The 23,535-nt window shown below is 41.3% G+C and overlaps 1 protein-coding gene across 1 annotated transcript in view; it reads left to right on the plus strand.

Moving 5' to 3' along the window:
* NOX3 (NADPH oxidase 3) overlaps positions 1-23,535 on the plus strand; it is a 58,013-nt gene that overhangs the window by 9,178 nt on the left and 25,300 nt on the right. Inside the window, exons 5-10 of the mRNA XM_060030487.1 lie at positions 1,164-1,309; positions 3,780-3,961; positions 7,459-7,588; positions 12,955-13,047; positions 14,961-15,214; positions 21,484-21,646. Of these exons, the coding sequence (XP_059886470.1) occupies positions 1,164-1,309; positions 3,780-3,961; positions 7,459-7,588; positions 12,955-13,047; positions 14,961-15,214; positions 21,484-21,646 (968 nt within the window). The remainder of the gene's footprint in view (positions 1-1,163; positions 1,310-3,779; positions 3,962-7,458; positions 7,589-12,954; positions 13,048-14,960; positions 15,215-21,483; positions 21,647-23,535) is intronic.

Consider the following 23,535-nt stretch of genomic DNA (forward strand, 5'->3'; position numbering starts at 1 on the left):
ACTGGGACCACAGGAATCAAATGCCACCGATACTCACAGAACTTTCTGCTGTTCCTTTTTCCCTCACTCCCCATACCTCCAGCCAGAACTTAGAGCCGTGGAGGACCCCCAGAATTCACCCACAACTGTAGAGATTTATAATAGTAGTAGCCTCTGCTGCTTTTCACTGTGGGTGCAGGAAAAAAAGAAAACATATCAACTGGGAAATTATCTGTACTCTGGGTAATAAATTCTCATTTCACACTTGAATCTGATCCCAATGGCAAGTATCAACTGGCCACCCAGCAGGGCTTCCATTGGTAGGAAAAGACTCAGGATGTCTTTGTCTGGACGTTGTGACTGCTGGCTTCCCCACAGATTTCAGAAGACCGGGAAGAGTAGCATCGGGCACAGACTTCGTAGGCTGGATGATGCTGTGTTCTGAGCTTATTCTCTTCATTTGGAATTTAGACATCACCAATTCCCAGAATTAGAAAGCTGAATTTTCTTCTTAAGAATATACAAAGAGGCTTAGTTCCATAAATACTGGCTTATTTCAGTCCACTAGGAATAACACATGCAAGTATATGTGTGTATGTGTACATGTAGGTATATATATACATGTACACTAAAATGTATAAAGTAAGAATAAAAAATATAAAGTCTGAAAGAGAACAAAAACACTGTCTCCTCTGGTATCCATAACGTATGTCGTGTGCATATATATTAGTGTGCATGACGTACAGTATTCTAGACAATGCTTTCTTATTTCTCGGGAAAGAAGGTGTGTGTGTGTGTGTGTGTGTGTGTGTGTGTGTATCTTATATATATGTATAGGATGGAATACATATATATATATATATATATATATATATATAATTAGCTTGTATATCATAATATCTATTCCAGGTCCAGAATGATTATATGTTTATAATTAAATTATGGTGAATTGAAATTTAATTTATGTGAATATAATTAAAATGAATGCTGTGAATCATACAATATCTTCAGAAGTATTTGATTCATTCCATTCAAGACACTTGGGAAAGATGCACAAATTACTCTTCCTTAGATATTACAAAAACCAGCACAGAGAAACTTGACCAGATAGGCACTGAGTTTCTGAGTAACTACCAAGGAAGAAATCCACATGGTGCATGTCCCGTATCATCCCTGGCCCGTAGCCATCCACATCTTGGCGCATTTGTGTAACCTGGAGTACTACCACTGGAGCCAGTCGCCGGAAGCAGAGGGACTTGTAGCCGCACTTTCCAAACTTGGCAACGCCCCAGATGAGACCTACCTCAACCCCATCCGGACCTTCCACACAGTGAGTTCTCCTCGCATGCCACCTGGCTGCTCATCCCCCAGATTCTTCCTTTTCTGATCCCTTTATCAGGAATACTGTATTTCAAAAGCTTTTAATGAAACAAAAAGCTAGAGAGGTTTTTATGCCAAACGCTAACGTCAATTTCACCTTTTAAAAAAGTTATTTTCTTCTGCCATCAATGTTGCTGAGAAGTTATGAACAAGAAGAAAAACCGATGCCACTTAATTAGTTTATAGCAAAAAATAGTAAATACACCTAAACAAGAAATGCAATAACCTGTTAAAACCCTAACATTTAACATTTTTTAAGTAGCTCATGATTAGATATTTTTTTGCCTATGTTAGAATCATAAAGAATGTGAAGTACCATCTAAATTCAGGGAGGAGGAATTGGATGTCTTCATTTTCAGTTTGCAGATTGTTTTCTGGATCCCTTCTCCTGTGTCATTTTTGGCAAACAGGTGACTAGCTAGTTTGGCAAATCTGATGCTGGGCAAAGCAGCTAATTCCAGAATAAGACCCGCATGGCCAGTGACATCATTAATGCTAATTAGCTGTGTGCCCATGTGGGAAACAAAAAAGAATACCCAAAGTGTAGCCACAGAAAGCCATCTGTAAAGACTAAGACATTTCTCTCCTTTAATCCACCCTCTACCTCTCTTTTCCTGATGGATTTAAACTTTTGCCATGTACTACCTACTATATTGGAACATGTATCCAGCAAGTTGACGAAGCTCAGAAATCTGTACTGCCCAAGAAGAGCCCTAAGACAATACTCTCCAGAATGGGAATTTCTCCACTACCATCTGGGCCATCCCTTTAAGTGACCCTTTTGCCCACGCAGCCTGATTTGAAGAAGCAAAATTCAAAGTCTCTTTTTAGGGAAATTCTTCCATGTCATGTCCTCTAATTATCCTAAGATGATTTTGAAAAGCAGGCCACTGATCAAGTAGAACTACATTTTCTTAGCTGACAACAATTAGAGGCTACAGATGCCCTAAGCTTGTGGGAATGGAATGCCTTTGGTGTACTCATCTGAGCTGCGGGATGTGTCTGGGCACCTACTGGGGTTAACTCTTTTCCCCACTAGGGCTCTGGAAAATTCATTGCAATACACACCCGAGAATAAATCTCAACATTTTGAAGAGACTATGTAATAAATAGCACTTATTATAAATATTTTTAAAGCAATTTAACAAGATGATTAAGCTACTCCCTATATGGTTATTTTGTAATTTTAGAAGCAATATACTATTTAAGTACTAATTAAGTTCAGGAAACCCTCTAATTTGGGATATTTAGAGAAAGATGGGTATCAGTAACACAGTGTGTACATTACAGAGTATTTCTAAAGAGACACGGTGGAATTGTTTAAGACAAATCATTGCAACTGAAACCAGTCTATAAATATGTCATGACAAGAGGGAAGTGGGGATTTGCTTTAATAAGCAAAGAAGAATGATTTGTAATTAGCACATCATATGATGTAAATGGATTTCTAAAATGCCTGGGTACACTTGAAAAAAGTCTTTTAAATGTTGTACACATACCCCTTTCAATTTTATTTCCACTGTTTGCTCTGTGAAGAAGAAATAAACAACAGAGAAGTCCCTGTCCAAATTACCTTAAGATCTCAAAGCAGCCCAAATTAATGAGATTTTACTGACAAAAGATATAGTGTGAGTTCACTGAGCTCATTGTTGTCTCAAAGATAGTAACACAATGTGTGAATACTAATGACTTGGCCAGAATATGGGAAACTCACAATAAAAACAAAATGCTTTGTGATTCACATTCTAAAAAGCTATTTAATCAACCTCTACATTCACAGGGCAGAATTCTGGCCTTTTGGCAAGGTCTGTCTGTTAAGGAGAGCTCTATCTTTATTGATCACCTGGGATTTACAAAGCCTTATTCCAAGTCTCCTGAGGTAACTTGAAAGAAATGCAAGTCATGGTCCTTCCAATTAAAAAGCGAGAGCAAGGAATAACCGCCAGGGGAACAGAGTGTGCAGCTGCTTTGTTAGGAATGCCCCTGAGGGACCTCTCCAAAACAGTGTTTATTAATGTTAAGATGCAATTAAGCATCGACATTCTTATTTTAAAAATTAAAAACTTGAAACTCGGCTTTATTTTGCCGTATTGTATCTTAAAATGCATTTTCATATATTGTCCTAATTTCAATTCAACATAATAATTTTGACATGACAATTGATTTATACAGATGGAAAAATAAATGTAGTTAACAAAATGGCATTGGGCAAAATTTGAGCAGAGTGAATTTCTACCCTCAGGTGGAGTAGAGGAGAGGGCAAGGAAGTTCCCTCTTGAAGTGTATGGGGATGCTTTTCGAGGCTAATATGCTTCTGATGAGAACATTGTGAATTGCTACCTGCTTGGACTCTCAAATATTGATCCTAAAATGGAAAAACAGGACTGAGACATTAATGTCATGGTGCTTGTTTCTTTTAGAACACAATCACTGAGTTGCTAAGGACAGTCGCGGGTATTACTGGCCTGTTGATCTCTCTGGCTTTGATCTTGATCATGACCTCTTCCACCGAGTTCATCCGGCAGGCGTCCTATGAGTTGTTCTGGTACACACACCACGTTTTTATCATCTTCTTTATCGGTCTGGCTATCCACGGGGCAGGGTGAGTCCTTACGGCGTCTTAGAAAGTCTTTTAGATGGAAAAACATGACATTCAAGACTAATGGACACATAGAATGTATGAAAAAAGCACATTCTCTGTGCCAAACACCTTTTTAATAATACTGAAAATAAGCAACGTAGATGGTGAAGGATTATACTTTTCCTAGCTAACTCTGTTGGAGAGTCTTGACATGTATATAAGAATTTTAATGAATGCTGAGTAACAATAGATCTCTGTTTCATTCAGAACCTATTTTCATGATCCAATTTATATGGGATTCGTTGGGATATATATTTTTGACACCCAGAGTTTACTTCTGCTTGACCAAAATCATCCCAGTGTCGGGGAGGGGACAGTGTGTGAGATAGCCAATCTGACCTAGGCTCTGCCACTGGTCTTGAGTGACCATGTGCAAGGCTTTCAATTCCCTGAACCTCAGTTTCCCCGTCTGACCTCTAGGAATCCTTTTTCCTCAAATATCCAATAAAATGCTGTGCTGGCATTCAACACCCACCTGATAACTCTTAATTCCTTCATCAGGAAGCTAGAGCAGCAGCATCTGAAGTATAGCACCTTCAAAGGTAATGTTTTCAATTCTTTAAATATTACCAAAATGGCTCTAGACCAATTAACCAATTGATGTCTGTAAACTAGGTTGTCCCATATTAATTATTTCATAAATTGATGCCCTTTTTTCCCATGTTAAATTTTCAAAGTACATTTATGTATATGCATGATCAATTTGACCTTGAAAACCGTCCTGTCCAATAGAGACGGTGCTGTTATTCCCCATTTCATAAGGAGGAAACAGATGTTCAAAGGGTTAAGTGATTCGCTCAAGATCCCAGGACAAATAAATGGCAGTCAGACCCAAGACACCGGTCTTCAGGCAACCAAACCTTTACTCGTAACAAGCGCTGAAGATTGGGTCTCTACTTTCGTGAATAAACCATTCCTCGACACTTGCAAGACCGTACCTGGTGATATTGCAAAGCCCTGTATGGCTTGCCAGAAGTTCTTCATCTGCTACCCACACTCACATGATACCATGTCCTGCACCTTGTTTTCCCACCACGGCAGCTGCAGAGTGCAGGGGGGCCGAGTCTCAGAGGTGGGCTCTGTTTCTGCCCAGACCTGGAAGGGCAAGCACACGGCCCAAGAGGCTGGATGGCCAAGCAAGTCACACACCACGCGGTGACTGTGGATCCCATGCGGGGCCCTCTGGGAGCTCTTCTCGATCAGCACCTCCCAGCAAGTCAACTGCGTCCTCCAGTCTCCCTCCCACACTAGAAGCACCCCTCATCTCAGCCCTCCACTTCTTGAAGGGGCTCCGAGCGGCTGCCACTGCCTCTGCCCAGTTAAGAGCTCCCCCATCATCTGTCTGCTTGTCTGACACAGACATTGTAGGAGGAAGAATTGCCCCAGGGGTGTATTTTACCCTAAAAAATTGGCCATCCCTCTGCTAACCTTTAGAAACCTAGTCAGTCAATGTTCATATTGATGCTGCTGCCTGGCTAAGGGCTTTTAACTTTAAAATACCTGCAATTGACTCTTCTGAATGTGCCATCCCTCATCCTGACTTTTTGTATTTGGAGGGTGGGGTGGATGGTACGTAGTCCCCAAGCCTTCCACCCCAAAGACTGTCAGGCCTTCCTTTCTCTGCGGCCTCTTCTGCCGGTGCCAGGGTGTTAACCCCTGTAGTTCGCTTGAGAGGCTCTTCATAATTCACATGTGTCTAGAAGAACTCTTCACAAAAATGACACGTGCGTCGCCCTGATCCTTCCTCCCCGGCATTCACGCCCTGGTCCATTGTAGAAGCGCAAGAGGATTTCAATGGGCAGTGTTTCACTGGAGATATTTTTTAATATCCAAATAACATTTCATAAGATGAAATTTTTTTTAGTCATTTTAACTTAGTTGGAAGGCTTATTTTGGGATAAGGGCCTCATTTAATCTTCTCAGCGTGAAGTATTCTACAGCTACTGTTTACAGCAAAAAGTAATTTGCAAATTCTGTACAAAAATGCCAAGTAGGATTATTGGAATGTGTTAAAGCCCACTAATCTTCTTATTTTGGGATGGCATAGATGAAGACATAAAAAGTTTAAAAATTTTTAAAAAGATACCTACTGCATTTGAGAAGTGTTCTGAGGTTCCTTTAGGTAAAATAAGAAATGTTGTCCAAGGCCTGAGAACGAAGGTGTTAAAATTGACAGATTCTTTTCCTCTGGCTCCTATTTTTTATTCACCCTTCCTCTGTCTGGGCATCATTTGCTCATGGGAGATTCACAGATAGTTTTGCTCATCTAACTCAGTGGGATGTTATCAAGTTGGATGACTTCCATAAAACAGACTGGGACAAAGGCCAGGATGGCAGTTCTCCAGGCTGTTTCCAAGGGCATTGCCGTGCCCTCCTCCCAGGCCCTACGATGCAAAAGGGGACATGTTACTCCACAGGCTACCCAGGACCTGAGCTGTGTCATGCTAAATTTTCTCTGTGAGGATCATGTTCCTCAAAAGTTAATCCATGTATTTTACTCATAAACTGCTAGGAATTGAGCAACACCTGGATTACATGACCTCAGCATCACATGCTTCACAGCCTGTGCACCAGTGGGTAAAGGGAGGAATTTGTACCTAAGCGAATTGTCCAGGGTCAATGGGTACTGCATCTATAGCAAATATAACATAGCAGGATCAGAACTTTCCTGGCAGTCCAGTGGTTAAGACTCCATGCTTCCACTATAGGGGGCATGGGTTCGATCCCTGGTCACGGAACTAAGATCCCACATGCTGCATGGCACGGCCAAAAAATGAAAAAAAAAAAAAAAAAAAAATATATATATATATATAGCAGTACCACAGGACTCTTGATCCAGTGCTCCATTCACGAAGGTCAGCTTCCTTTTTCACTCTCCAATTCAACAATATCGTCTTGAAGGCACATTTCACACTGACCTATTTTTACCCTGTCAAATACTACGCCTGCTCTCGGTCACTGGCGGGAAAAATACCATTATTCAGGGCACTTCTTTTGACTTCTTCACTTGATAACTTCTAGGTGCTTCAGAAACTTCAGAAACAAACCAGGAAGGGTAGAAGTTCAATAAATTTGCAAAATTTCCAAATAGTACAAAGGTAGCCAATTAGCCCAAATCAGCACTCAGGACAAGACGTAACCTAATTAAAGTCAACAGTCTACAAAAGGATGTGTTCCCACAGTTTCCCTTCATTATTAATTCTCTAACACAGACGCTTTCAGTTTAACACAGGATACCACCGAGGGGTACTTCTTTTCTGGTATCTTCAGAGTTACTCGAAGCTTCTTAAATTCCTATTTTTAAAGATGCTCAGGGAAATACACCCCAGCCCAGATTTCAAGACAGTGGAAATGTTATTGCAGAGTCCATCGTAGACTATGTATCTGTGGCATCCCAACACTGCACAAAATCAGTTTCAAATTTGGCGGTTTTGTTTTGTTTTGTTTTTAATGGCAAGTCGGATTGTTCGAGGGCAAACCGCTGAGAGTCTTCTGCTACACAACGTCACCTTCTGTAGAGAACACCTCGCGGAGTGGCAGACAGCTGCCCAGTGCCCCGTGCCTCAATTTTCTGGCAAGGAACCTTCGGTAAGAATGAGCCCAGGAGCTTTTAAAAATAGCTGTCGCCACAGTCGAAATAGCTAGAGCTTTTATATGCTTGAAAAAAGAACAGCGCATGTCACCATGAGACAAAGCCAGCTCTTTATTAAGTGTGCTAATGGGGAACTCGAGTTATGGATCATTTTACGAGAGGTTGCCTGCCAAAAGCACTTTGTTCATTTTGAAATGTGTTCTTGCACTTACATTTAAATATGGATGGCTGAGAGGGTGGGAATTCAGAGCCCACCCCCCCCCCCACCCCCGAAAGCACAGTCCTGTCTCCAGAGGAGTCAGAAAGCTGTTTGGCTCACCTCCCTCTGCACTCAGCTCCCTACCCCCGGAACAACTGCCCTCTCCACTCTGAGAATTAATAGCATCCCTTCCCAAATGAACATTAGGCGACGACCAAATGAGAATCATGCCCTCTTTATAAGCTTGCCTTCTTTCTTTCCACAACTTTCGAGATGGAAAAAATTGAGTTTACGCGCATTTACTTCCTGTTCTAATTAAGCTTTTACTACTGAAATAATGAGAATATTAGCCCCAAATAGACTTAACTAGAGTAGACGATAATGTCCACAAGATCTCAAAAGTAAGATTTCCAGGGTATGCTGTAAGCATGACACTTGGTGGCATAGATAAATAGAAATAGTAATTCTCTTTGGTATCCTCACAGGTCTTAGAACAATGCAAACCTTGGGGCAGCTGGGTAATGCATGAAGTAAAGTAAATAAAGCCAGCAGATTAAAACAAGGAGGAAACAAGTACCAAAAAATATGTATCATTAAACAATGGGAAGATAGTTTTCAGTATATAAATGGTGAGGATTCGGGAAATTATGTCATCAGCATATGAAGAATATAATGATTGACTTTTTCGAAAATCCCTAACTCTATTAAATTAAGCGCTGGATTTTAAGAGTGGAAACAGCTAGGAAGAATGTTTAAAACCAAGAGAAGTGGAATGGATGTGTCCATTAGACTGTGGTTCTTTTAATGGCCGGTATAGATTGTCTCTGTCTTAAACCCAACCATCGGGAGCCACTACCCAGCCTGCATATTAATGAGGAGCATGAATGCCTCACTAAAATGTTCAGCTACAGTGTCTCCATAAAAAAATCAATACTCTCCCACACCTCATGAATACAGACTAGAGCCTGCTCCCAGAAGCGTCTGCTGACGTTAACTATCATGAGAAGGGGGGAACGTACCCACCTCCCTGTTCCCTCTCCCCTGCTATACTTCCTCGCACACCGAAACTCAGGTTGTCACTCTTTCCCATTATTTTTAATGGATCCTGATTCAAAGCGTGTGTGGGCTCTGCAATTACCGCTTGGTTGAGCTGTACGATATTCTCTCTGATGTCTTAGAGACACTGAATCCAAAAGGCATCCCAAGGACAAGTGCCCTCGCTTCACTGCACCGCACCTACCCCGTCTTTGCAGGAATCCATCTCTTCCTCTTTGCCTCTCTTAACTCGGTGCATTTTCATGGTGCTTTTCTCAATAGAATATTTATCAGTTCACCTTTAGGGGTGTACTACTCCCACGGTAGAGCTAAGGATGCTTTGTACATCACTTCATATAAACTGAACTGATCAAAGGAAACAGTTATACTTTGCAATCCCCTTTTCCCCCACTTGTCTCACTCCCCCTCTCTCTACCCAAACTCACAGACACATGCAAGACTCCAGACTCTATAGAATTCCTCATGCAAAATCCATCCCAAAAGATGCCTTGGTCTTCCTTAGCCAAAGAAGCACCTTATTTCATTTAACTGCAACATTAACAAATAATAATAGTAATAAGACTGACACTTTTTAAATTACTAGGGAATGATGTCAATGGTATAGGAAAAAGCTTTAACTGAGGTAGAGTCAATTCAGCAAACTTTTGCCGAGTGGTTATTATATTCTTGGCATCGCAGTAGACGCAGGATTCAGGGATGTGGTTTCCGCTCCTGGAAATCTTATTGTCTAGAAAAAGAGGCCATTCATAAACACATACATAAAATAAAATCAAAGCCAGCATGTTCTTATTTCTGGTAGGAATGAAAAACCAGGAGTGAAAGTGGAGGAAACAAGTTTCATTACTGCAGCTTTTAAATCAACATGGTTTTATTTCTATCATAAAATACTCACTGTACCATGACTTTTTGAGTATTTTTAGAGAAGAAAAAATAAAGCTAAAAATCCACAGGTCTTTTAACATTAAAGAAACTTAGATACTAAATAGACCTGACCTTTTATTTAATAGATGGAGAAATAGAGGTCCAAGGAGCTTTTATTTCTTACCTATGGTCACAAAGGGCATTCCTAGCAAAATCACATCAAGGAGCCAGAGCTCCTAACTCTGTGGCCATGAACTTTCACCTCTCTACTCTTTGACATTCATTCTGAATCTCTGGCCTCCTTCCACTCCTCATTTTGTCAGCTCTCTGCTGCTATCTACAGCTCTATGACCCCGACATTGTGTTTATCTCTGTGAGTAGAACTAAAACATATAAGAGCTTGGAGGGAACCCAAATAATAATTTCCTTCAATTCTCCCATTTTATAAAGCAGAAAATTTGAACATAAAAATACCCAAGGGCTTCCCTGGTGGCGCAGTGGTTGAGAGTCTGCCTGCCGATGCAGGGGACACGGGTTTGTGCCCCGGTCCGGGAAGATCCCACATGCCACGGAGCGACTAGGCCCGTGAGCCATGGCCGCTGAGCCTGCGGTCCTGAGCCTGTGCTCCACAATGGGAGAGGCCACAACAGTGAGAGGCTCTCGTACCGCAAAAAAAAAAAAAAAAAAAAAAAAAAAAAAAAAATACCCAAGATTTTCCTAAAGGCATAGGGTGAGGGATGGTTACCCCAAGACCAAAAGCCAGGTCTTCTGGGACCCAGTCCAAGTTCTACCTTGCCCTTCCCGCTCTGGGCCGTGTCTCCTTCTTGTTTTTACTTGCTCTTGCCTATCCTGGTCATCACTGCCGGGATATTTATCTTTGAATATTCATCTCTGGCCATCCTCTCCCTCCATTCCTACCTTCCAGGGGCCCCAGGAGTATCACAGTGTAACTAAACTGGGCTTTCACCTCCTGGAGCAATTTATATACTAGATAGAGATAGAGCCAAGGATTAATAGCTTACATTCTCCTCCCTGACTAACCGTACAAAGAAAAATAATCCGTTCCATTTTGTCAACATGGAAAAAGCAGAGAGCATGACTGACTTGACACCAACAAAATGAAGTGTATGATGTCGCAAACTTTCTAAAATGGGTGTGGAAGATTACTTGTAAAATTACATAGAAAGTATGGGAGTGTTTTTGCAAATCTCTCTCTAAGCTCATATAGAAAAAATTGCATCCTTGTTATCATTTCTGTAAATATCCAAGCCAACTCTCAAAATATTTTTTGGTTCATTCGAGCATAAGAGACCTAAGGATTCACTGCTTTCATCCAACCGCATCCTTCATGTCTACCCCTTCCTGCCTCATCCCTTACTCTGATCATCATCCTTACCTCACCCACAGCATAGGTGGACAGAAGGTTTTATTCTCTCTGCTATTCTGCACACATTGCCGAACCCCACTGAGGCAGAAAAGAATAAGTGGGTCAAATTGCTTTGTGTTGCCTACATAAATCGAGCCTTTGTCAGGCAAACAAGAGGCTCCCAGGGAAAAAGCACAGAAGGTTGATGTAGGTGAGAAAAAGTGCAGTGCAAACAGACCTAGAAATAAGCAAAAGAGATTTAGAAGAAACAGGAAAGATAACAGAAGCAAAAATGATGCTGAAGGGCTTGTGTCGTCATGTCAACAGAAAAGACAGAGAAGGATAATAGATAGGGGAGTAATGAACAAGGAAGGTGATGAGTCAGTCGGTGAGGTTTTTAGTGAATATCTGAGTTCAAGAGAAGGGGACACCCTTTGTGTTCCTGAGATAGGATTCTAAGAGTAAGGTCGGTGGATTTAGAATTCCAAGGAGGGAATTCGGGGAAGTTAGGAGAAGGCTTGGGTTCTAGTCCTGGCTCTCTTGGGACCGCCTTCTGTGTCCCTAGGCAACTCATACTCATTCCCAGAACGTTATGTTATTTCTTCTTTAAAAGAAGGACTAGACTAGATATCCAAGAACCCTTATCCTCCTAAAATTCAATGAATTAATGAGTCTCTAATAGTTTGTAAAATACATACCCTTTCTAATGTCAGCATTGGACAGAAAGAAGCATGATGACATGGGAAGAGCACAGGCTGGGTGGTCAAGACCAGTTCATGTCTTCACTGTGCACCTTGTTTATCACCTTTGTGACCCTGGACAATTTGTTTCATCTTGCTGAGCCTTAGTTTCCTTTTCTGCAAAATAAAGAGAATATCATATGCCTCAGAAGGTTGTTTGATATCAAACCTAGATATCAAATCTTCAAAAATTTTAAGTTGCCATTCCTTGCCTTTTAGGGGAAGCACACACCTAATTCTGTAACTCAACCCACGGTACAAGAGTGGCCTGCTGGTAAACTGACCCTCAGTAAGGCAGATTATACTCATAAAAGGTTAACACAGAACGGGGAAGTTCCCTGTCAAAATTCTCCAGACAAGTGTTGAGGCTTTTGCTCTGATTCTGTAAACCTAGATTTAAAGTGTTGAAAACTGGGGACTTCCCTGGCATTCCAGTGGTTAAGACTTCGCTTTCCAATGCAGGAGGTGTGGGTTCGATCCTTGGTCGGGGAGCTGTGATCCCACATGCCTCGTGGCCAAAAAAACCAAAACATAAAACAGAAGCAATATTGTAACAAATTCAATAAAGACTTTTAAAAAAATAAAGTGCTGAGAAACTAAGTTTGTTTTATTCCATATAACATTGGCTGCACGCATATGTGGGAGTGGGAGTGGGAGGGTGGGTGTGTGAGTTGCTCTAGGCAGATCCCCCAAGTTGTGATGCATTTTTGGCCCCCAAAATTACTGTTCAAAACATTTTTTATTGAATTTTCTTTTTCGTGTCCTATTAACTCAGTAATGTAGTTTGTAAGCCTTTGACTTTGGCTGAGTTTGGGAGCATTTATGACCCTATCATATATGACATAAACATCAATCTGCTTTCTATTTCTTTGCAAATGCAATTATTTCTAATTACATAAAAGCATCACTGATCAAGTAAGCCTAAAAACCAATACAGAAGGGTTTAGTCTCTTAAATAAGCTTGTAGACTTCAAGGAATAATTGAATGTTATAGCATTTAATACAAGGAGATATCTTTGTTGTTGATAACTGGCCCAAACTTAAAGGAAAATGTCTAAACTCCGTCATGTTACATATTGATTGGTTCAAATTGGAAATATTTGGATTCTATTTTCATTTCCTTTTCCTCTCTCTCTGCAGGCTTGGAAATGGGTTTTAGGCCCTGTGGTCTTGTATGCGTGTGAAAGAATACTTAGGTTCTGGCGATTTCAACAAGAAGTTGTCATTACCAAGGTATGCATGCAGGTTTATGTCTGGATAAAAACCTGAGTGTAGATGAAAATTTTTTATTAGCCCAAGTTTTTAATTTGCCATTTTTATTGCAGAACCATCTGTAATTTAGAGGCTCATCTTCTGTTCTAATAATTTCTTGTATCCTGTGCATCTTTTAGTGAGACTAATTTTACTGAAGACAGGGAGCAGGGCTCTGACTGGTACACAGAATTCTGATAAGGGTTATGGTGCAGCCCTGGAGTCATCTGTATTTCTCTTTATTTCGGTGTCTCTCTAGGGGGAAAACGCAGGAGGGCTGAGTACGCTTTACATGGGTCATAGTGACTTAGAGTATAATCACTTCCTCCACAGCATAAAAATACGAACGTTGCGAACACGCAAATAATGTTCACATATTTTCAAATACACACACTCTCACTTGGAACCACTCAACAGAAGATGCGGGAACAGTCACCCTCAGGTTCAAAGGGAGAAAAGGCACTGGGGGGGTTCAAAATGGAGAGGAAGGGCCCTGCCCTAAGGAATGAAGGCACAGTGGTAATATTTTCCAATCTTGCCCTCCCTCCTCACCGCTCTCCAATTTTTACCTCGTGCTGGAGGAAGACCTCAGCAGATAGATCAAGAATACGTGCCTAGGAGGACTTCCCTGAAGGTCCAGTGGTTAAGACTCCATGCTTCCACTGCAGGGGTTCAATCCCTGGTTGGGGACCAGGATCAGGCATGCTGCGCGGTGCAGCCAAAAAATGTTTTAAAAAAGAATAAATGCCAAGAAGACCGAAAGCCTACCCCAGACTCTCCCCCTAGTTGTTTCAATCTCTTAAAAGAAACTCTCTGCTAACCAAACCCATGCAGCTTTGCGAATACAATATTAAGAGAATACTCTGTCTCTTTAACTGTCTTCATGAACGCAGATGCACAGAAATTGCTTCATATTTCTGTTTTAAACTGCTTCCCTGTTGCTGTTTTTAAGTTAAGCACCAAAGGATATCAAGCTGTATCAAGAGCCAGACAGTAAAACTTCTGGAAATCTACTCGAGCTGTTACTAGGGAGACCATTTAACAGCAGAATCAGAACGAGTATCAGTAGGGAGAGGAGAAACTAATGATTAAAATGCTGTGAAATTCTCTTCTGAATGGAAAAATACTGTCACAGTATCTAGACACTAGATTCTGCCCCCTTATACCTCCTGCCACAAAAGAAGACCTGGGGGCCTGGAAACAAGAGGGAAGTCTAAGAAGGGAAATTAGTTCATTGTCTCTGATAAGTAGCAAGTTATAGAGCTCTTTAAAAAGCAATAGCCTTTGCATCACGCTTTCTTACATCTAAGACTCAGAGCCTAGGTAGGAGATTGGACGAGACTTGACTAAAACCAAACCAAATGAATAAAACATTTCAGAGTACGAAGGCTGTTTTTTACTCAGAATGGAGACATACCAGGGTTAGTTCACAAAGAAGCAGGAAAAGATGCACATCATTGAAAATAGTAACAAACTGGACCTATATTTTAAAACACGGAGTTGATTCTGTGGCTATTTTGATAACTTTAAGCATGATTAAGTGCTGTGGATGATATGCTAGTTTATATTCTCTTGGGCCTGAAATTAACTGTGCTATCGAAATAGTGGCCACTTGGGACAAACAGTCACGTGCTGGACACCACTTTGCGCCTGGATGCAGCTACCCAAATTTCCTACCTAGCACGCTGAAGGAGGTCAATGCCGTTCGTGCTGGAGTTGCCATCACTTTCATGTCCGGGTTGGAACGATTCTTGAAAACTCATAAAGAATGGTCTGTGTCAATCCTACCTCAGAAAAGTTGATATAAAAATTTTAAAACCTTTGATGGAATGAAGGCCATTGTCTTCGTATTTAACCTGAGTGAAAGAACCAGCCCCTCTCTTGCTGTGATTTAGGTGGTAAGCCATCCATCTGGAGTGCTGGAACTTCACATGAAAAAGCGTGGCTTTAAAATGGCACCGGGGCAGTACGTCTTGATCCAGTGCCCGTCCATATCCTCGCTAGAGTGGCACCCCTTCACCCTCACCTCCGCTCCCCAGGAGGACTTCTTCAGTGTGCACATCCGGGCAGCAGGAGACTGGACAGAAGCTTTATGCAAGGCCTTTGGGGCAGACGGACAGGCCCTGAAGGAGCCCTGGAGCCTGCCAAGGTGGGAGCCCATTTCTTTTTTATGTGTAAGTTAGAATGTTATAAAAAATAAGGTCCTTTAGTGCATCAACATGCTAACAACTTCTGCAATATCTTATTCTGTATGGTAAATTTGAATCCATTTATAAAATTTGAGACTCTCTATTAAAAAAATATAACACAGCAGATTTCCATTTGGAGCAAGTACATTTCTTTAAAAAACAAATGTTCAAGACAGGTGATAATCCAGGGAGAGGAAACATTTTGCTTTCCCAGGTCCAAAACATCACTTTGGCAAATTATAAGCAGCTTGTGATGAGTAAGGCAGCCCGGTGAACTTTTTGCTGTCACGGTCCGAGGTTTTTCAATTGTATTTGTAAAGTTTGGTCTTCGTAAAAAGGATGCTTTACAGTCCAAATTAACCTGGCAGCCTCCATACACTGGAGAAAGAGCTAAACGATTAGACTAAAGCTCAGAAAATGACAAAATAATCTGAGAATCAAGAAAGTTAGTGGTGGTGTGCATTGTCAGTCCCACATGTGTGATTGTCAAAAGTATTAATTAACCTCCACTGTGTGCCAGGAATACAAAGATGGCAAAACATTGCCTCCATTCTCCAGGACTTCTGAAATCAACACTGGTGTGCAAACAAATGATTTAATTTTGCTACAAGGATGATGGGTAGACCTGAGAAAGTGGAATAACACTGATACCATATGTAGTTTCCTGGAGTTGTCGTAACAAAGTACCATGAACCAAGGGCCTTAAAACAACAGAATTGTTATCTCTCACAGTTCTGGAGACTGCAGGTCTGAAATCTCGGTGTCAGCAGGGCCGTGCTCCCTCTGAAAGCTGTAGGAAGGATTCTTCCTTAGCTCCTCCCAGCTCCTGGTGGTTTGCCAGCCATCCTCGGCGTTCCGAGGCTGCGGCTGTGACAGTCCAGTCTCTGCATCTGTCATTACATGTTGTCCTCCTCTCTTGTGTCTGTGTCTCTGTGTTTCTGTGGTCCCTTCTTGCAAAGACACCAGTCACACTGGATTAAGGCCCCATCTTCCTGGATGACCTCATCTTAACTTGATTACATCTGCAACAATCCTATTTCCAAATAAGGTCACATCGGAAGATAGGATTTCAGCATATCAACTGGACTAAACAATTGAATCCAAAACAACATCCTATTCAGAAAAGCCTGGGCATGCGACAGAAGTCCCAGTGTCCTTGGCTCCTTTTAGTAAACAATGGCTTAGAATTGATTCCCACTCTTGCGGCAGGATTACACAATAAGGACCCAGAAAAACAGGGACACACACAAAAAAATGTTGAGAAAAACTTTGTGAAGGAATTGGATATTTCAAAAGAAACATCAAGACATCCCCTCTTCTGCCATCCTTGGAGGGTATCAGGAACTGCCAAGCAGGTGACCACAGCTACAAGACTTCAGGTGGTGAACCCAGTAAGGACACACTTAGAATGGAACTTCCTAAGGGCAAGAGGTTGTCCTCCTCTATACGTCCCATGCCTAGAACGGTGTCTGACACGTAGTGGATACAGAGTAAATATTTGATGAGGAATGAATACCTGGACCCAAGATGGACGCTTCAACTCATTTAATTTAACAAATATTTACCGGTGGTAAACTAGGCACCAGAATAAATTTAAGGCACAGAATCTACTCAGCTTATTGTCCCTCCTCTGTCTTCCCATGGGACACTGAACTGTGACTACGTAGCACTGGGCTTGCTTGTGTTGAGTGGGTGGGAAGAGCCACAGTCTTCATTTCAAACACTGGTACTAAAGAGCAGTGTGATGATAAACCCAGTACAAACATCATCTATTCAGACGAGAGCCCCAAGTCACAAGACAACATCTGACTATTCCATTAAGACCTTATCCTTTTTATCATGGAAAGGAAGCCATGTAACAGAATTCTGAGGTTCAGAGTGTAGTGTGAATGCTTAAAATCAGGAATGAAAGTAAACACACATACGCACACGCACATGCATGCACACACACAGGTCCCAGCCCTCCCTTGGCATTGCCGAGGTGGATACCTTCATCCTGTTTGCTAGCCTGGTTTCTGCTCTGAGTGTATACAGTTGTCCGGCCTATCGACCAACCTTCCTCTTCACAAACCAGCTCTCATTTCAGCCAGTCCCCCAACAAGAGCTCGGGAAGTGTTTCTCCGTAGTCGGTATGCTTTCTTTCTTTTTGTTTTATTGAAGTAGAGTTGATTTACAATGTTGTGTTAGTTTCAGGTGTACAGCAAAGTGATTCCATTTTACTTATATACATATATCTATTTCTTTTAGATTCTTTCCCCTTAGAGATTATTACAAAATACTGTGTATAGTTCCCTGTGCTATACAGTAGGTCCTTGTTGGTTATCTATTTTATATACAGTAGTGTGTACATGTCAATCCCAACCTCCTAATTTATCCCTCCCCCACTTTCCCCTTTGGTAACCATATGTATGTTTTCTATGCCTGTGGGTCTATTTGTGTTTTGTATATAAGTTCATTTGTATCTTTTTCTTAGGGTTCCACATAATATCATATGATACTTAGCATGCTTTTATCTCCAGAGTGCATCTTCAGCGCAAGGCCTGACATGATCTGGCCCCCAGACCTCCCTGGGCACCCCTGCTGCACCACCTGCTCCCTCGCTCACTCAGCCACTCTTCCAGCCTCTTGCTTCCCTCCCACACCAAGCACACTCGCCTCAGGGCCTTTGCCGCTGCAGCTCCCTCTCCCTGGCACACTCTTCCCCCCGGTCTCTGCTTGGCTGCCCCCTCACTGCCCCCAGGTCTCTGCTCTAATGTCTCCTAGTGAGGCCTTCCCTTCCCGTTTCCTGTGATCCAGCAACCCTGACAGACACTCCACACTCGTCGTGGTCACTGTGCCCCGTGCCTTACTTTCTTCCTCTCCACCTGACACACTAAATACCTAGTTGTTTATTTGTTTACCATTTATCTCCCCACACGAGAATGGGGACTTTATCTCTTTGATTCACTTTGTTGTCCCCAGTGACCAGAACGGGCCCTAACTCTCAGCTGGCACTCAATAAATATTTACCAAGTGAATAAAAATGAGTCGTTGTACACAGTGCAGGTTCCCTTCATTTGTTAACTTCGTTTGACCTCTGCCTCTATATATGTGTAGGCATAAGAAACCCCCCAAAACCTAGAATTTGTTTAAATCGTCAGCACATGACAAATCAGAATCTTATTGAACTTCTTCGATGATTTTACCTCTCATCATTGTTTTAATTTTGGATTAAACGGAACAGTTTAGGGAGAGTACCATAATTTTTCACTGCTTTGCACCCAGAAAGGATTTAATCCAGTCCCAGGAACCTGTGAGACAAGCAGTGACTGAGGACCCCAAGAGGATATGCAAAGCTTAGTGAAGAGCAGGGAAGTTCTTTCTCTGAACTCAGGAAAAAGGACAATGAAGCTCTTTTAAAAGACTTCGCATTAGCAGATACACACTACTGTATATAAAAGAGACAAACAACAAGGACCCACTGTATAGCACAGGGAACAGTATTCAATACCTTACAATAACCTATAATGGAAAAGAATCTGAAAAAGAATAGATATATATGTATGTATCACTGAATCACTTTGCTGTACACCTGAAACAATGTAAATCAACTATACTTCAATAAAAATAAATAAATAAAATAAAAGACCTCACCTTCTGAAGTAAAATGGAGGAATTTCTCAGAGTCTGTGTTAGAGTTTTTAGCAATTTAATCTACTGCCCAGAGCCAAGGGTTCCAGCGTCCGACAGCCTGGGTTCAAAGCCCAATTTTGCATGGGATCTTGGAGGATGTATGTAACACCTGCCTCAGTTTCCTCATCTGTAAAATGAAGATGACAATAATAGTACATAGGTTCTGTTTAGGATTAAATATGACAGTCCATATGAAGCCCTTAGCATAATGCATAGTAAAAAAAAAAAAAGTTAGCTACCATTGTCATTGGCAAAATAAGAAAGGTCATCTACCACAGAGTCGACAGTGAAAGTGCTGATGACACAGGAGGGACAACGTGGATGAATAAAGTTCATGGGTTCAGAGAGACAAGACGGGAGGTTGATGAGGTGGTGGGTGGTGCTGCTGACAGTAGCAGCAAGGGCCAGGTGATGTGGCTGCTGGAAAGGGGACTCACTTCTAAGCTGCTTTATTAGAAACTGTATCCACATCAGACAGGAAGTAACTGAGTGAACTTGACAAATGAGAATTTGTGCAAAAGAAGCCAATTCAACATTGTGAGAGATGGAGATATTTTGGTCCAAAAAAGAACAATTGGGGTGTCATGATAGCTAGATCAACTAGTTTAAGGGTTGAGAGGCAGGAAAGGGAAAACACCTGGTTTGTTTCTCAGGCAGGCAAAAGGCATGAGTTGTCGGAAGACAGATCCCAGTGAGACATGAGGAAAACCTGTCTAATACTTAGCCCTCCCTGCCCCTCTATGGAACAAGGGGCCCTACAATTTCACGTGGGAAAGTGATTAGTGATCAGGGATGTGAAAGGAGGGAATCTCTGTATGAACTAGGAGGTAGGACTCAATATTTCCTCCTGCTGCTTCCAGCTTAGGTTCTCAATTTTAATTATGTAGAAATTTGTTTATTATGCACTTCTATGAATTATATGACACAATTCTTCTTTGGGTTTAATTGTTACCGTTTAAAATCAGTGTCAAATAAATCCCAAATACAACTAATTATAAAAACAATTAACAATAAGACACTTTAATCGTGGACCGTTTCATATTTATTCTCTTTCTCTCAATTCCCCTTATCTAATTATTTATAAAAGAATCTACCGTGGGCTGAGATACTAACCCTTTCTGATTAATGACCTTTTATTTTTATTCTTCTATTTCCATATATCAATATGTAATAAAGCCTTATTAATTAAGATAACTTGAGGAGAGTTAATTTGAATTGTTAGGAGGTCTGGCATATGGAATATTTTAAAATAAGCCCAATTGAACTTTCATGAACACATAGTAAGCCCAAAAGGGGCAACCTCGGGTGCCTTCAACAGACACTCCTTAGGGAATGGTTATGAATAACTTAGAAGCTTCTTAATTAGCATATCTTTGTTCATATGTAAATGTGTGCTTTTGGAATAGTTGAGGTTATTTAATACATTCCGTTGACTGAAATATTTTAAACATTCCCTTTACAATTTATTCAATAAATTGTTATTGAACAGCTCCATGTAAGGTGCTGGGATACAGTGGTGGGCAAAGACAGACATGGTCCCTACCTCTGCAGACCTGAGAGTCTAGTGACCAAACAGACACAAATTAAGTCATGCACACACACACACACACCACCCAAAACAACTACAAAGTTACAACTGTGATAAGGACTACAGAGGAGAGATGCATGGTGTTATAAATTATCTAAGAGGGGATTTAACCTAGTCTAAGAAATCCATGAAGACTTCCCCAGAGAAATGATAATTGGGATGAGACCTAATGGAAGGGTAACTATGAACCAAATAAGAAGATAGGAGAGAACTTGGGGCAGAGCATTCCAAGTGACTAGTTGGATTATCATGTGCAAAGGCCCCTTAGCCAAAGAGGGTCCTGTGTACGTTAAGAAACAAAAGAAAAGCCAGTGTGGAGAACTGGCCATGAGAGATGGAGCAGAATCCGGGGTCAGTCCATTTAGGACCAAGTTAAAGACAGTTGCACTTATTCAATGAATATGCATTATCCTTATAAAGAAAAATTTGCTAAGCAAAGACGAAACATCAGTGCCACCCCTGTCCTAATTATCACAGATTTTTGAGTTCGCATAATCTAAAATAATGAGTTTTAGAAATTCCACACAACTGACAAATTATTCCAAAATTATGTTTATTCCAAATGAATGGCTTCCATTAGACTAAAATTATATAAACATACGAAGAGGTGGGAACGGGGAGAATCATATTAGCAAAAGGACACGTAAGCCTTCTAAGCCACCTTGATGATTCTGTTTTTTCCCTCTGAGGGCAGATGGGAAAAGAAAGGAAAAGAAAAGGCATCTTCTACCAATCCTCATGATGCTTGAAGGCAAAACAAACTCCTAAGAACTGTAAAAAAGAGCTGTGCCATAAGGCCGGCCACCACAGCCCTGCACTACGTGTGTCCCAATAGGGCATTCTCAAGCACAGAGCCAACTTCCCTGCACACATTTGCTAACACATCCTATACAAAGCACTCGTTTAGGATGGCTTTGTTTTCAAGAGCGGAGTGTTCTGAATGTCAAACGACACACTTTGTGATTGCAGGCTGGCGGTGGACGGGCCGTTCGGAGCTGCACTGACAGATGTGTTTCACTATCCAGTGAGCATGTGCATTGCCACGGGAATAGGGGTCACTCCCTTTGCCGCTCTTCTGAAATCTATCTGGTACCAATGCTGTGAGTCACAAACCCAGTGGAAGCTGAGCAAGGTATGGAAAATATCATCAGCTTACCCTTCCATGAATCCAAAGGTTCAACATCCTTCTATCTATCATCTGCCGATTCCTGGGGAGGGTTTTAATTAACTATGAGGGATAAACTCAAGGATCCTTAACCATACTTATGTTCTTAAAAATCTCCATTCAGTATTACATTTATGAGAAGGGTTATGTCTAATCTTGTTAAAGATGACAAGACATAAATTTTATTGCTTCGTTGCCATTACAGGACATGTAATTGCTCATGTCAGTAAAATATGGACAGGCTGCAAATGGCTATGTGACTGCGCTGCAGTGAGTACTATTAACAGGCAGCCTTAGACTCGAGCTTGATACTGTGGTTGCAAGTGTACTATTCAATATCTTCATCTCATGGACTCGGGGTCTTAACTGAGAAGCAAAAATGCCACAGTTGGGATTCATTTGTCTGCTTGCCTGGTGTTGCCATCCAGCTCCAAATCTCCTTTTTGTCATTTCTTGTATGTTCTCTGACTAGCTGCCTCCATGGTTCCCTTGCTCCCTTTGTGCATCCCATGTTTTAACCCTCTTAGGATCAGCAACAGACACTAGAGCAGCAGGAGAAAGGGAGCCATGCTAACACTAAATGGTGTCAACTCAGGAGGGCCAAGGACATCGGGCAAACTTGGTTCTGGTCCAGGTTCTGCCGCTTCTCTGACTGACACTTTGGCTGCAGTTTCCTCGTCTATCCCAGGAAGATGCTTGATTAAGTCAGCATGTCTATGGGACGTTAGTCATATGAGAAGGTCCACTAAAGAGAATTGTGTAGTGAAATGATTTCAGAAATGCTGTCACAGATCCCCCTTTAGAAGATTCACATCTTCTATTGGCCTGTTAAATAAATTCTGCAGAAAAGAAACTCATTCAGTTTCATTTCACCCACCCTTCCCAAGCATATTTAGCCATGGAAACTTTCTTCATCTATCATTCTTTAAGAAACGGCACTTTGCGAAGCACCGGGGCAAGGCCAGAAGGGAAGATCTCTACAGGTGGGGCTTTCTCAACCAAGAAATTAGAGTAAAATTAGCTATCATTTCATGAGTTTCCAAGTGACAGGCGCTTGACATATGTTTTTTCATTTTATTTTTATAATCTTCCCAACAACCTTAGAAAGTAGATAGCACAAGCTCTGTTCTCCAAATAAGGCCTCTGAAGCTTTAGAGACACTAAAGTCACTTTCTTGGAAATACACTGTTAATGAAGGGCAAAATCAGGGTTCGAACTCAGGTGCATTTGGCTCTCTGGTTTGACATAACCAACACATGGTAGACATGGCTTCCACCTACTGTATTGTAGGAAGATTGTGGGATTCCTGGTCAAAGAATCTACCTCAGCCTGATTCCACCCTCACTAGACGCATCACCCTGAGTGCATCAGATCACCTCTCGGAGCTAGGTTTCCTGATATACACGATGGAGAAATAAGAGTCCATATCCATCAGGGAGTTTTAATACCAAATAAGACAAATAAATAATGTAGAAACATTACTGTATAAATGTGTATAAGATATATTAAGTGTGTATAAGATTATAATTAAATTAATTATATCTGCCAAAGATATAAATTACTAGTACTAATACTAATAGCCTAGATTAATCAATCATTGACTACCTAGAAGGCAGGGAGTTAGGCATTTTACACATACTATCTCACATCATCTTTACTTACCACTTGCCCATTTTACAGATGAGAAAACTGAAGCTGGATCACAAAGCTAATAGGAATGATAGAATCATATCATTGAATTGTTATAATACCTCTTTCAGATAAGTAGTATCCTCAGACTACCAGTGAGGAAACAGAAGCACAGAGAGCTGATAAATATCAGAATGAGAGTTTGAACCCGGGTTCTTCTTAAGCTA

Source organism: Delphinus delphis, chromosome 14 (genome assembly GCF_949987515.2).
Source record: "Delphinus delphis chromosome 14, mDelDel1.2, whole genome shotgun sequence".
NCBI classification, from domain to species: domain Eukaryota; kingdom Metazoa; phylum Chordata; class Mammalia; order Artiodactyla; family Delphinidae; genus Delphinus; species Delphinus delphis.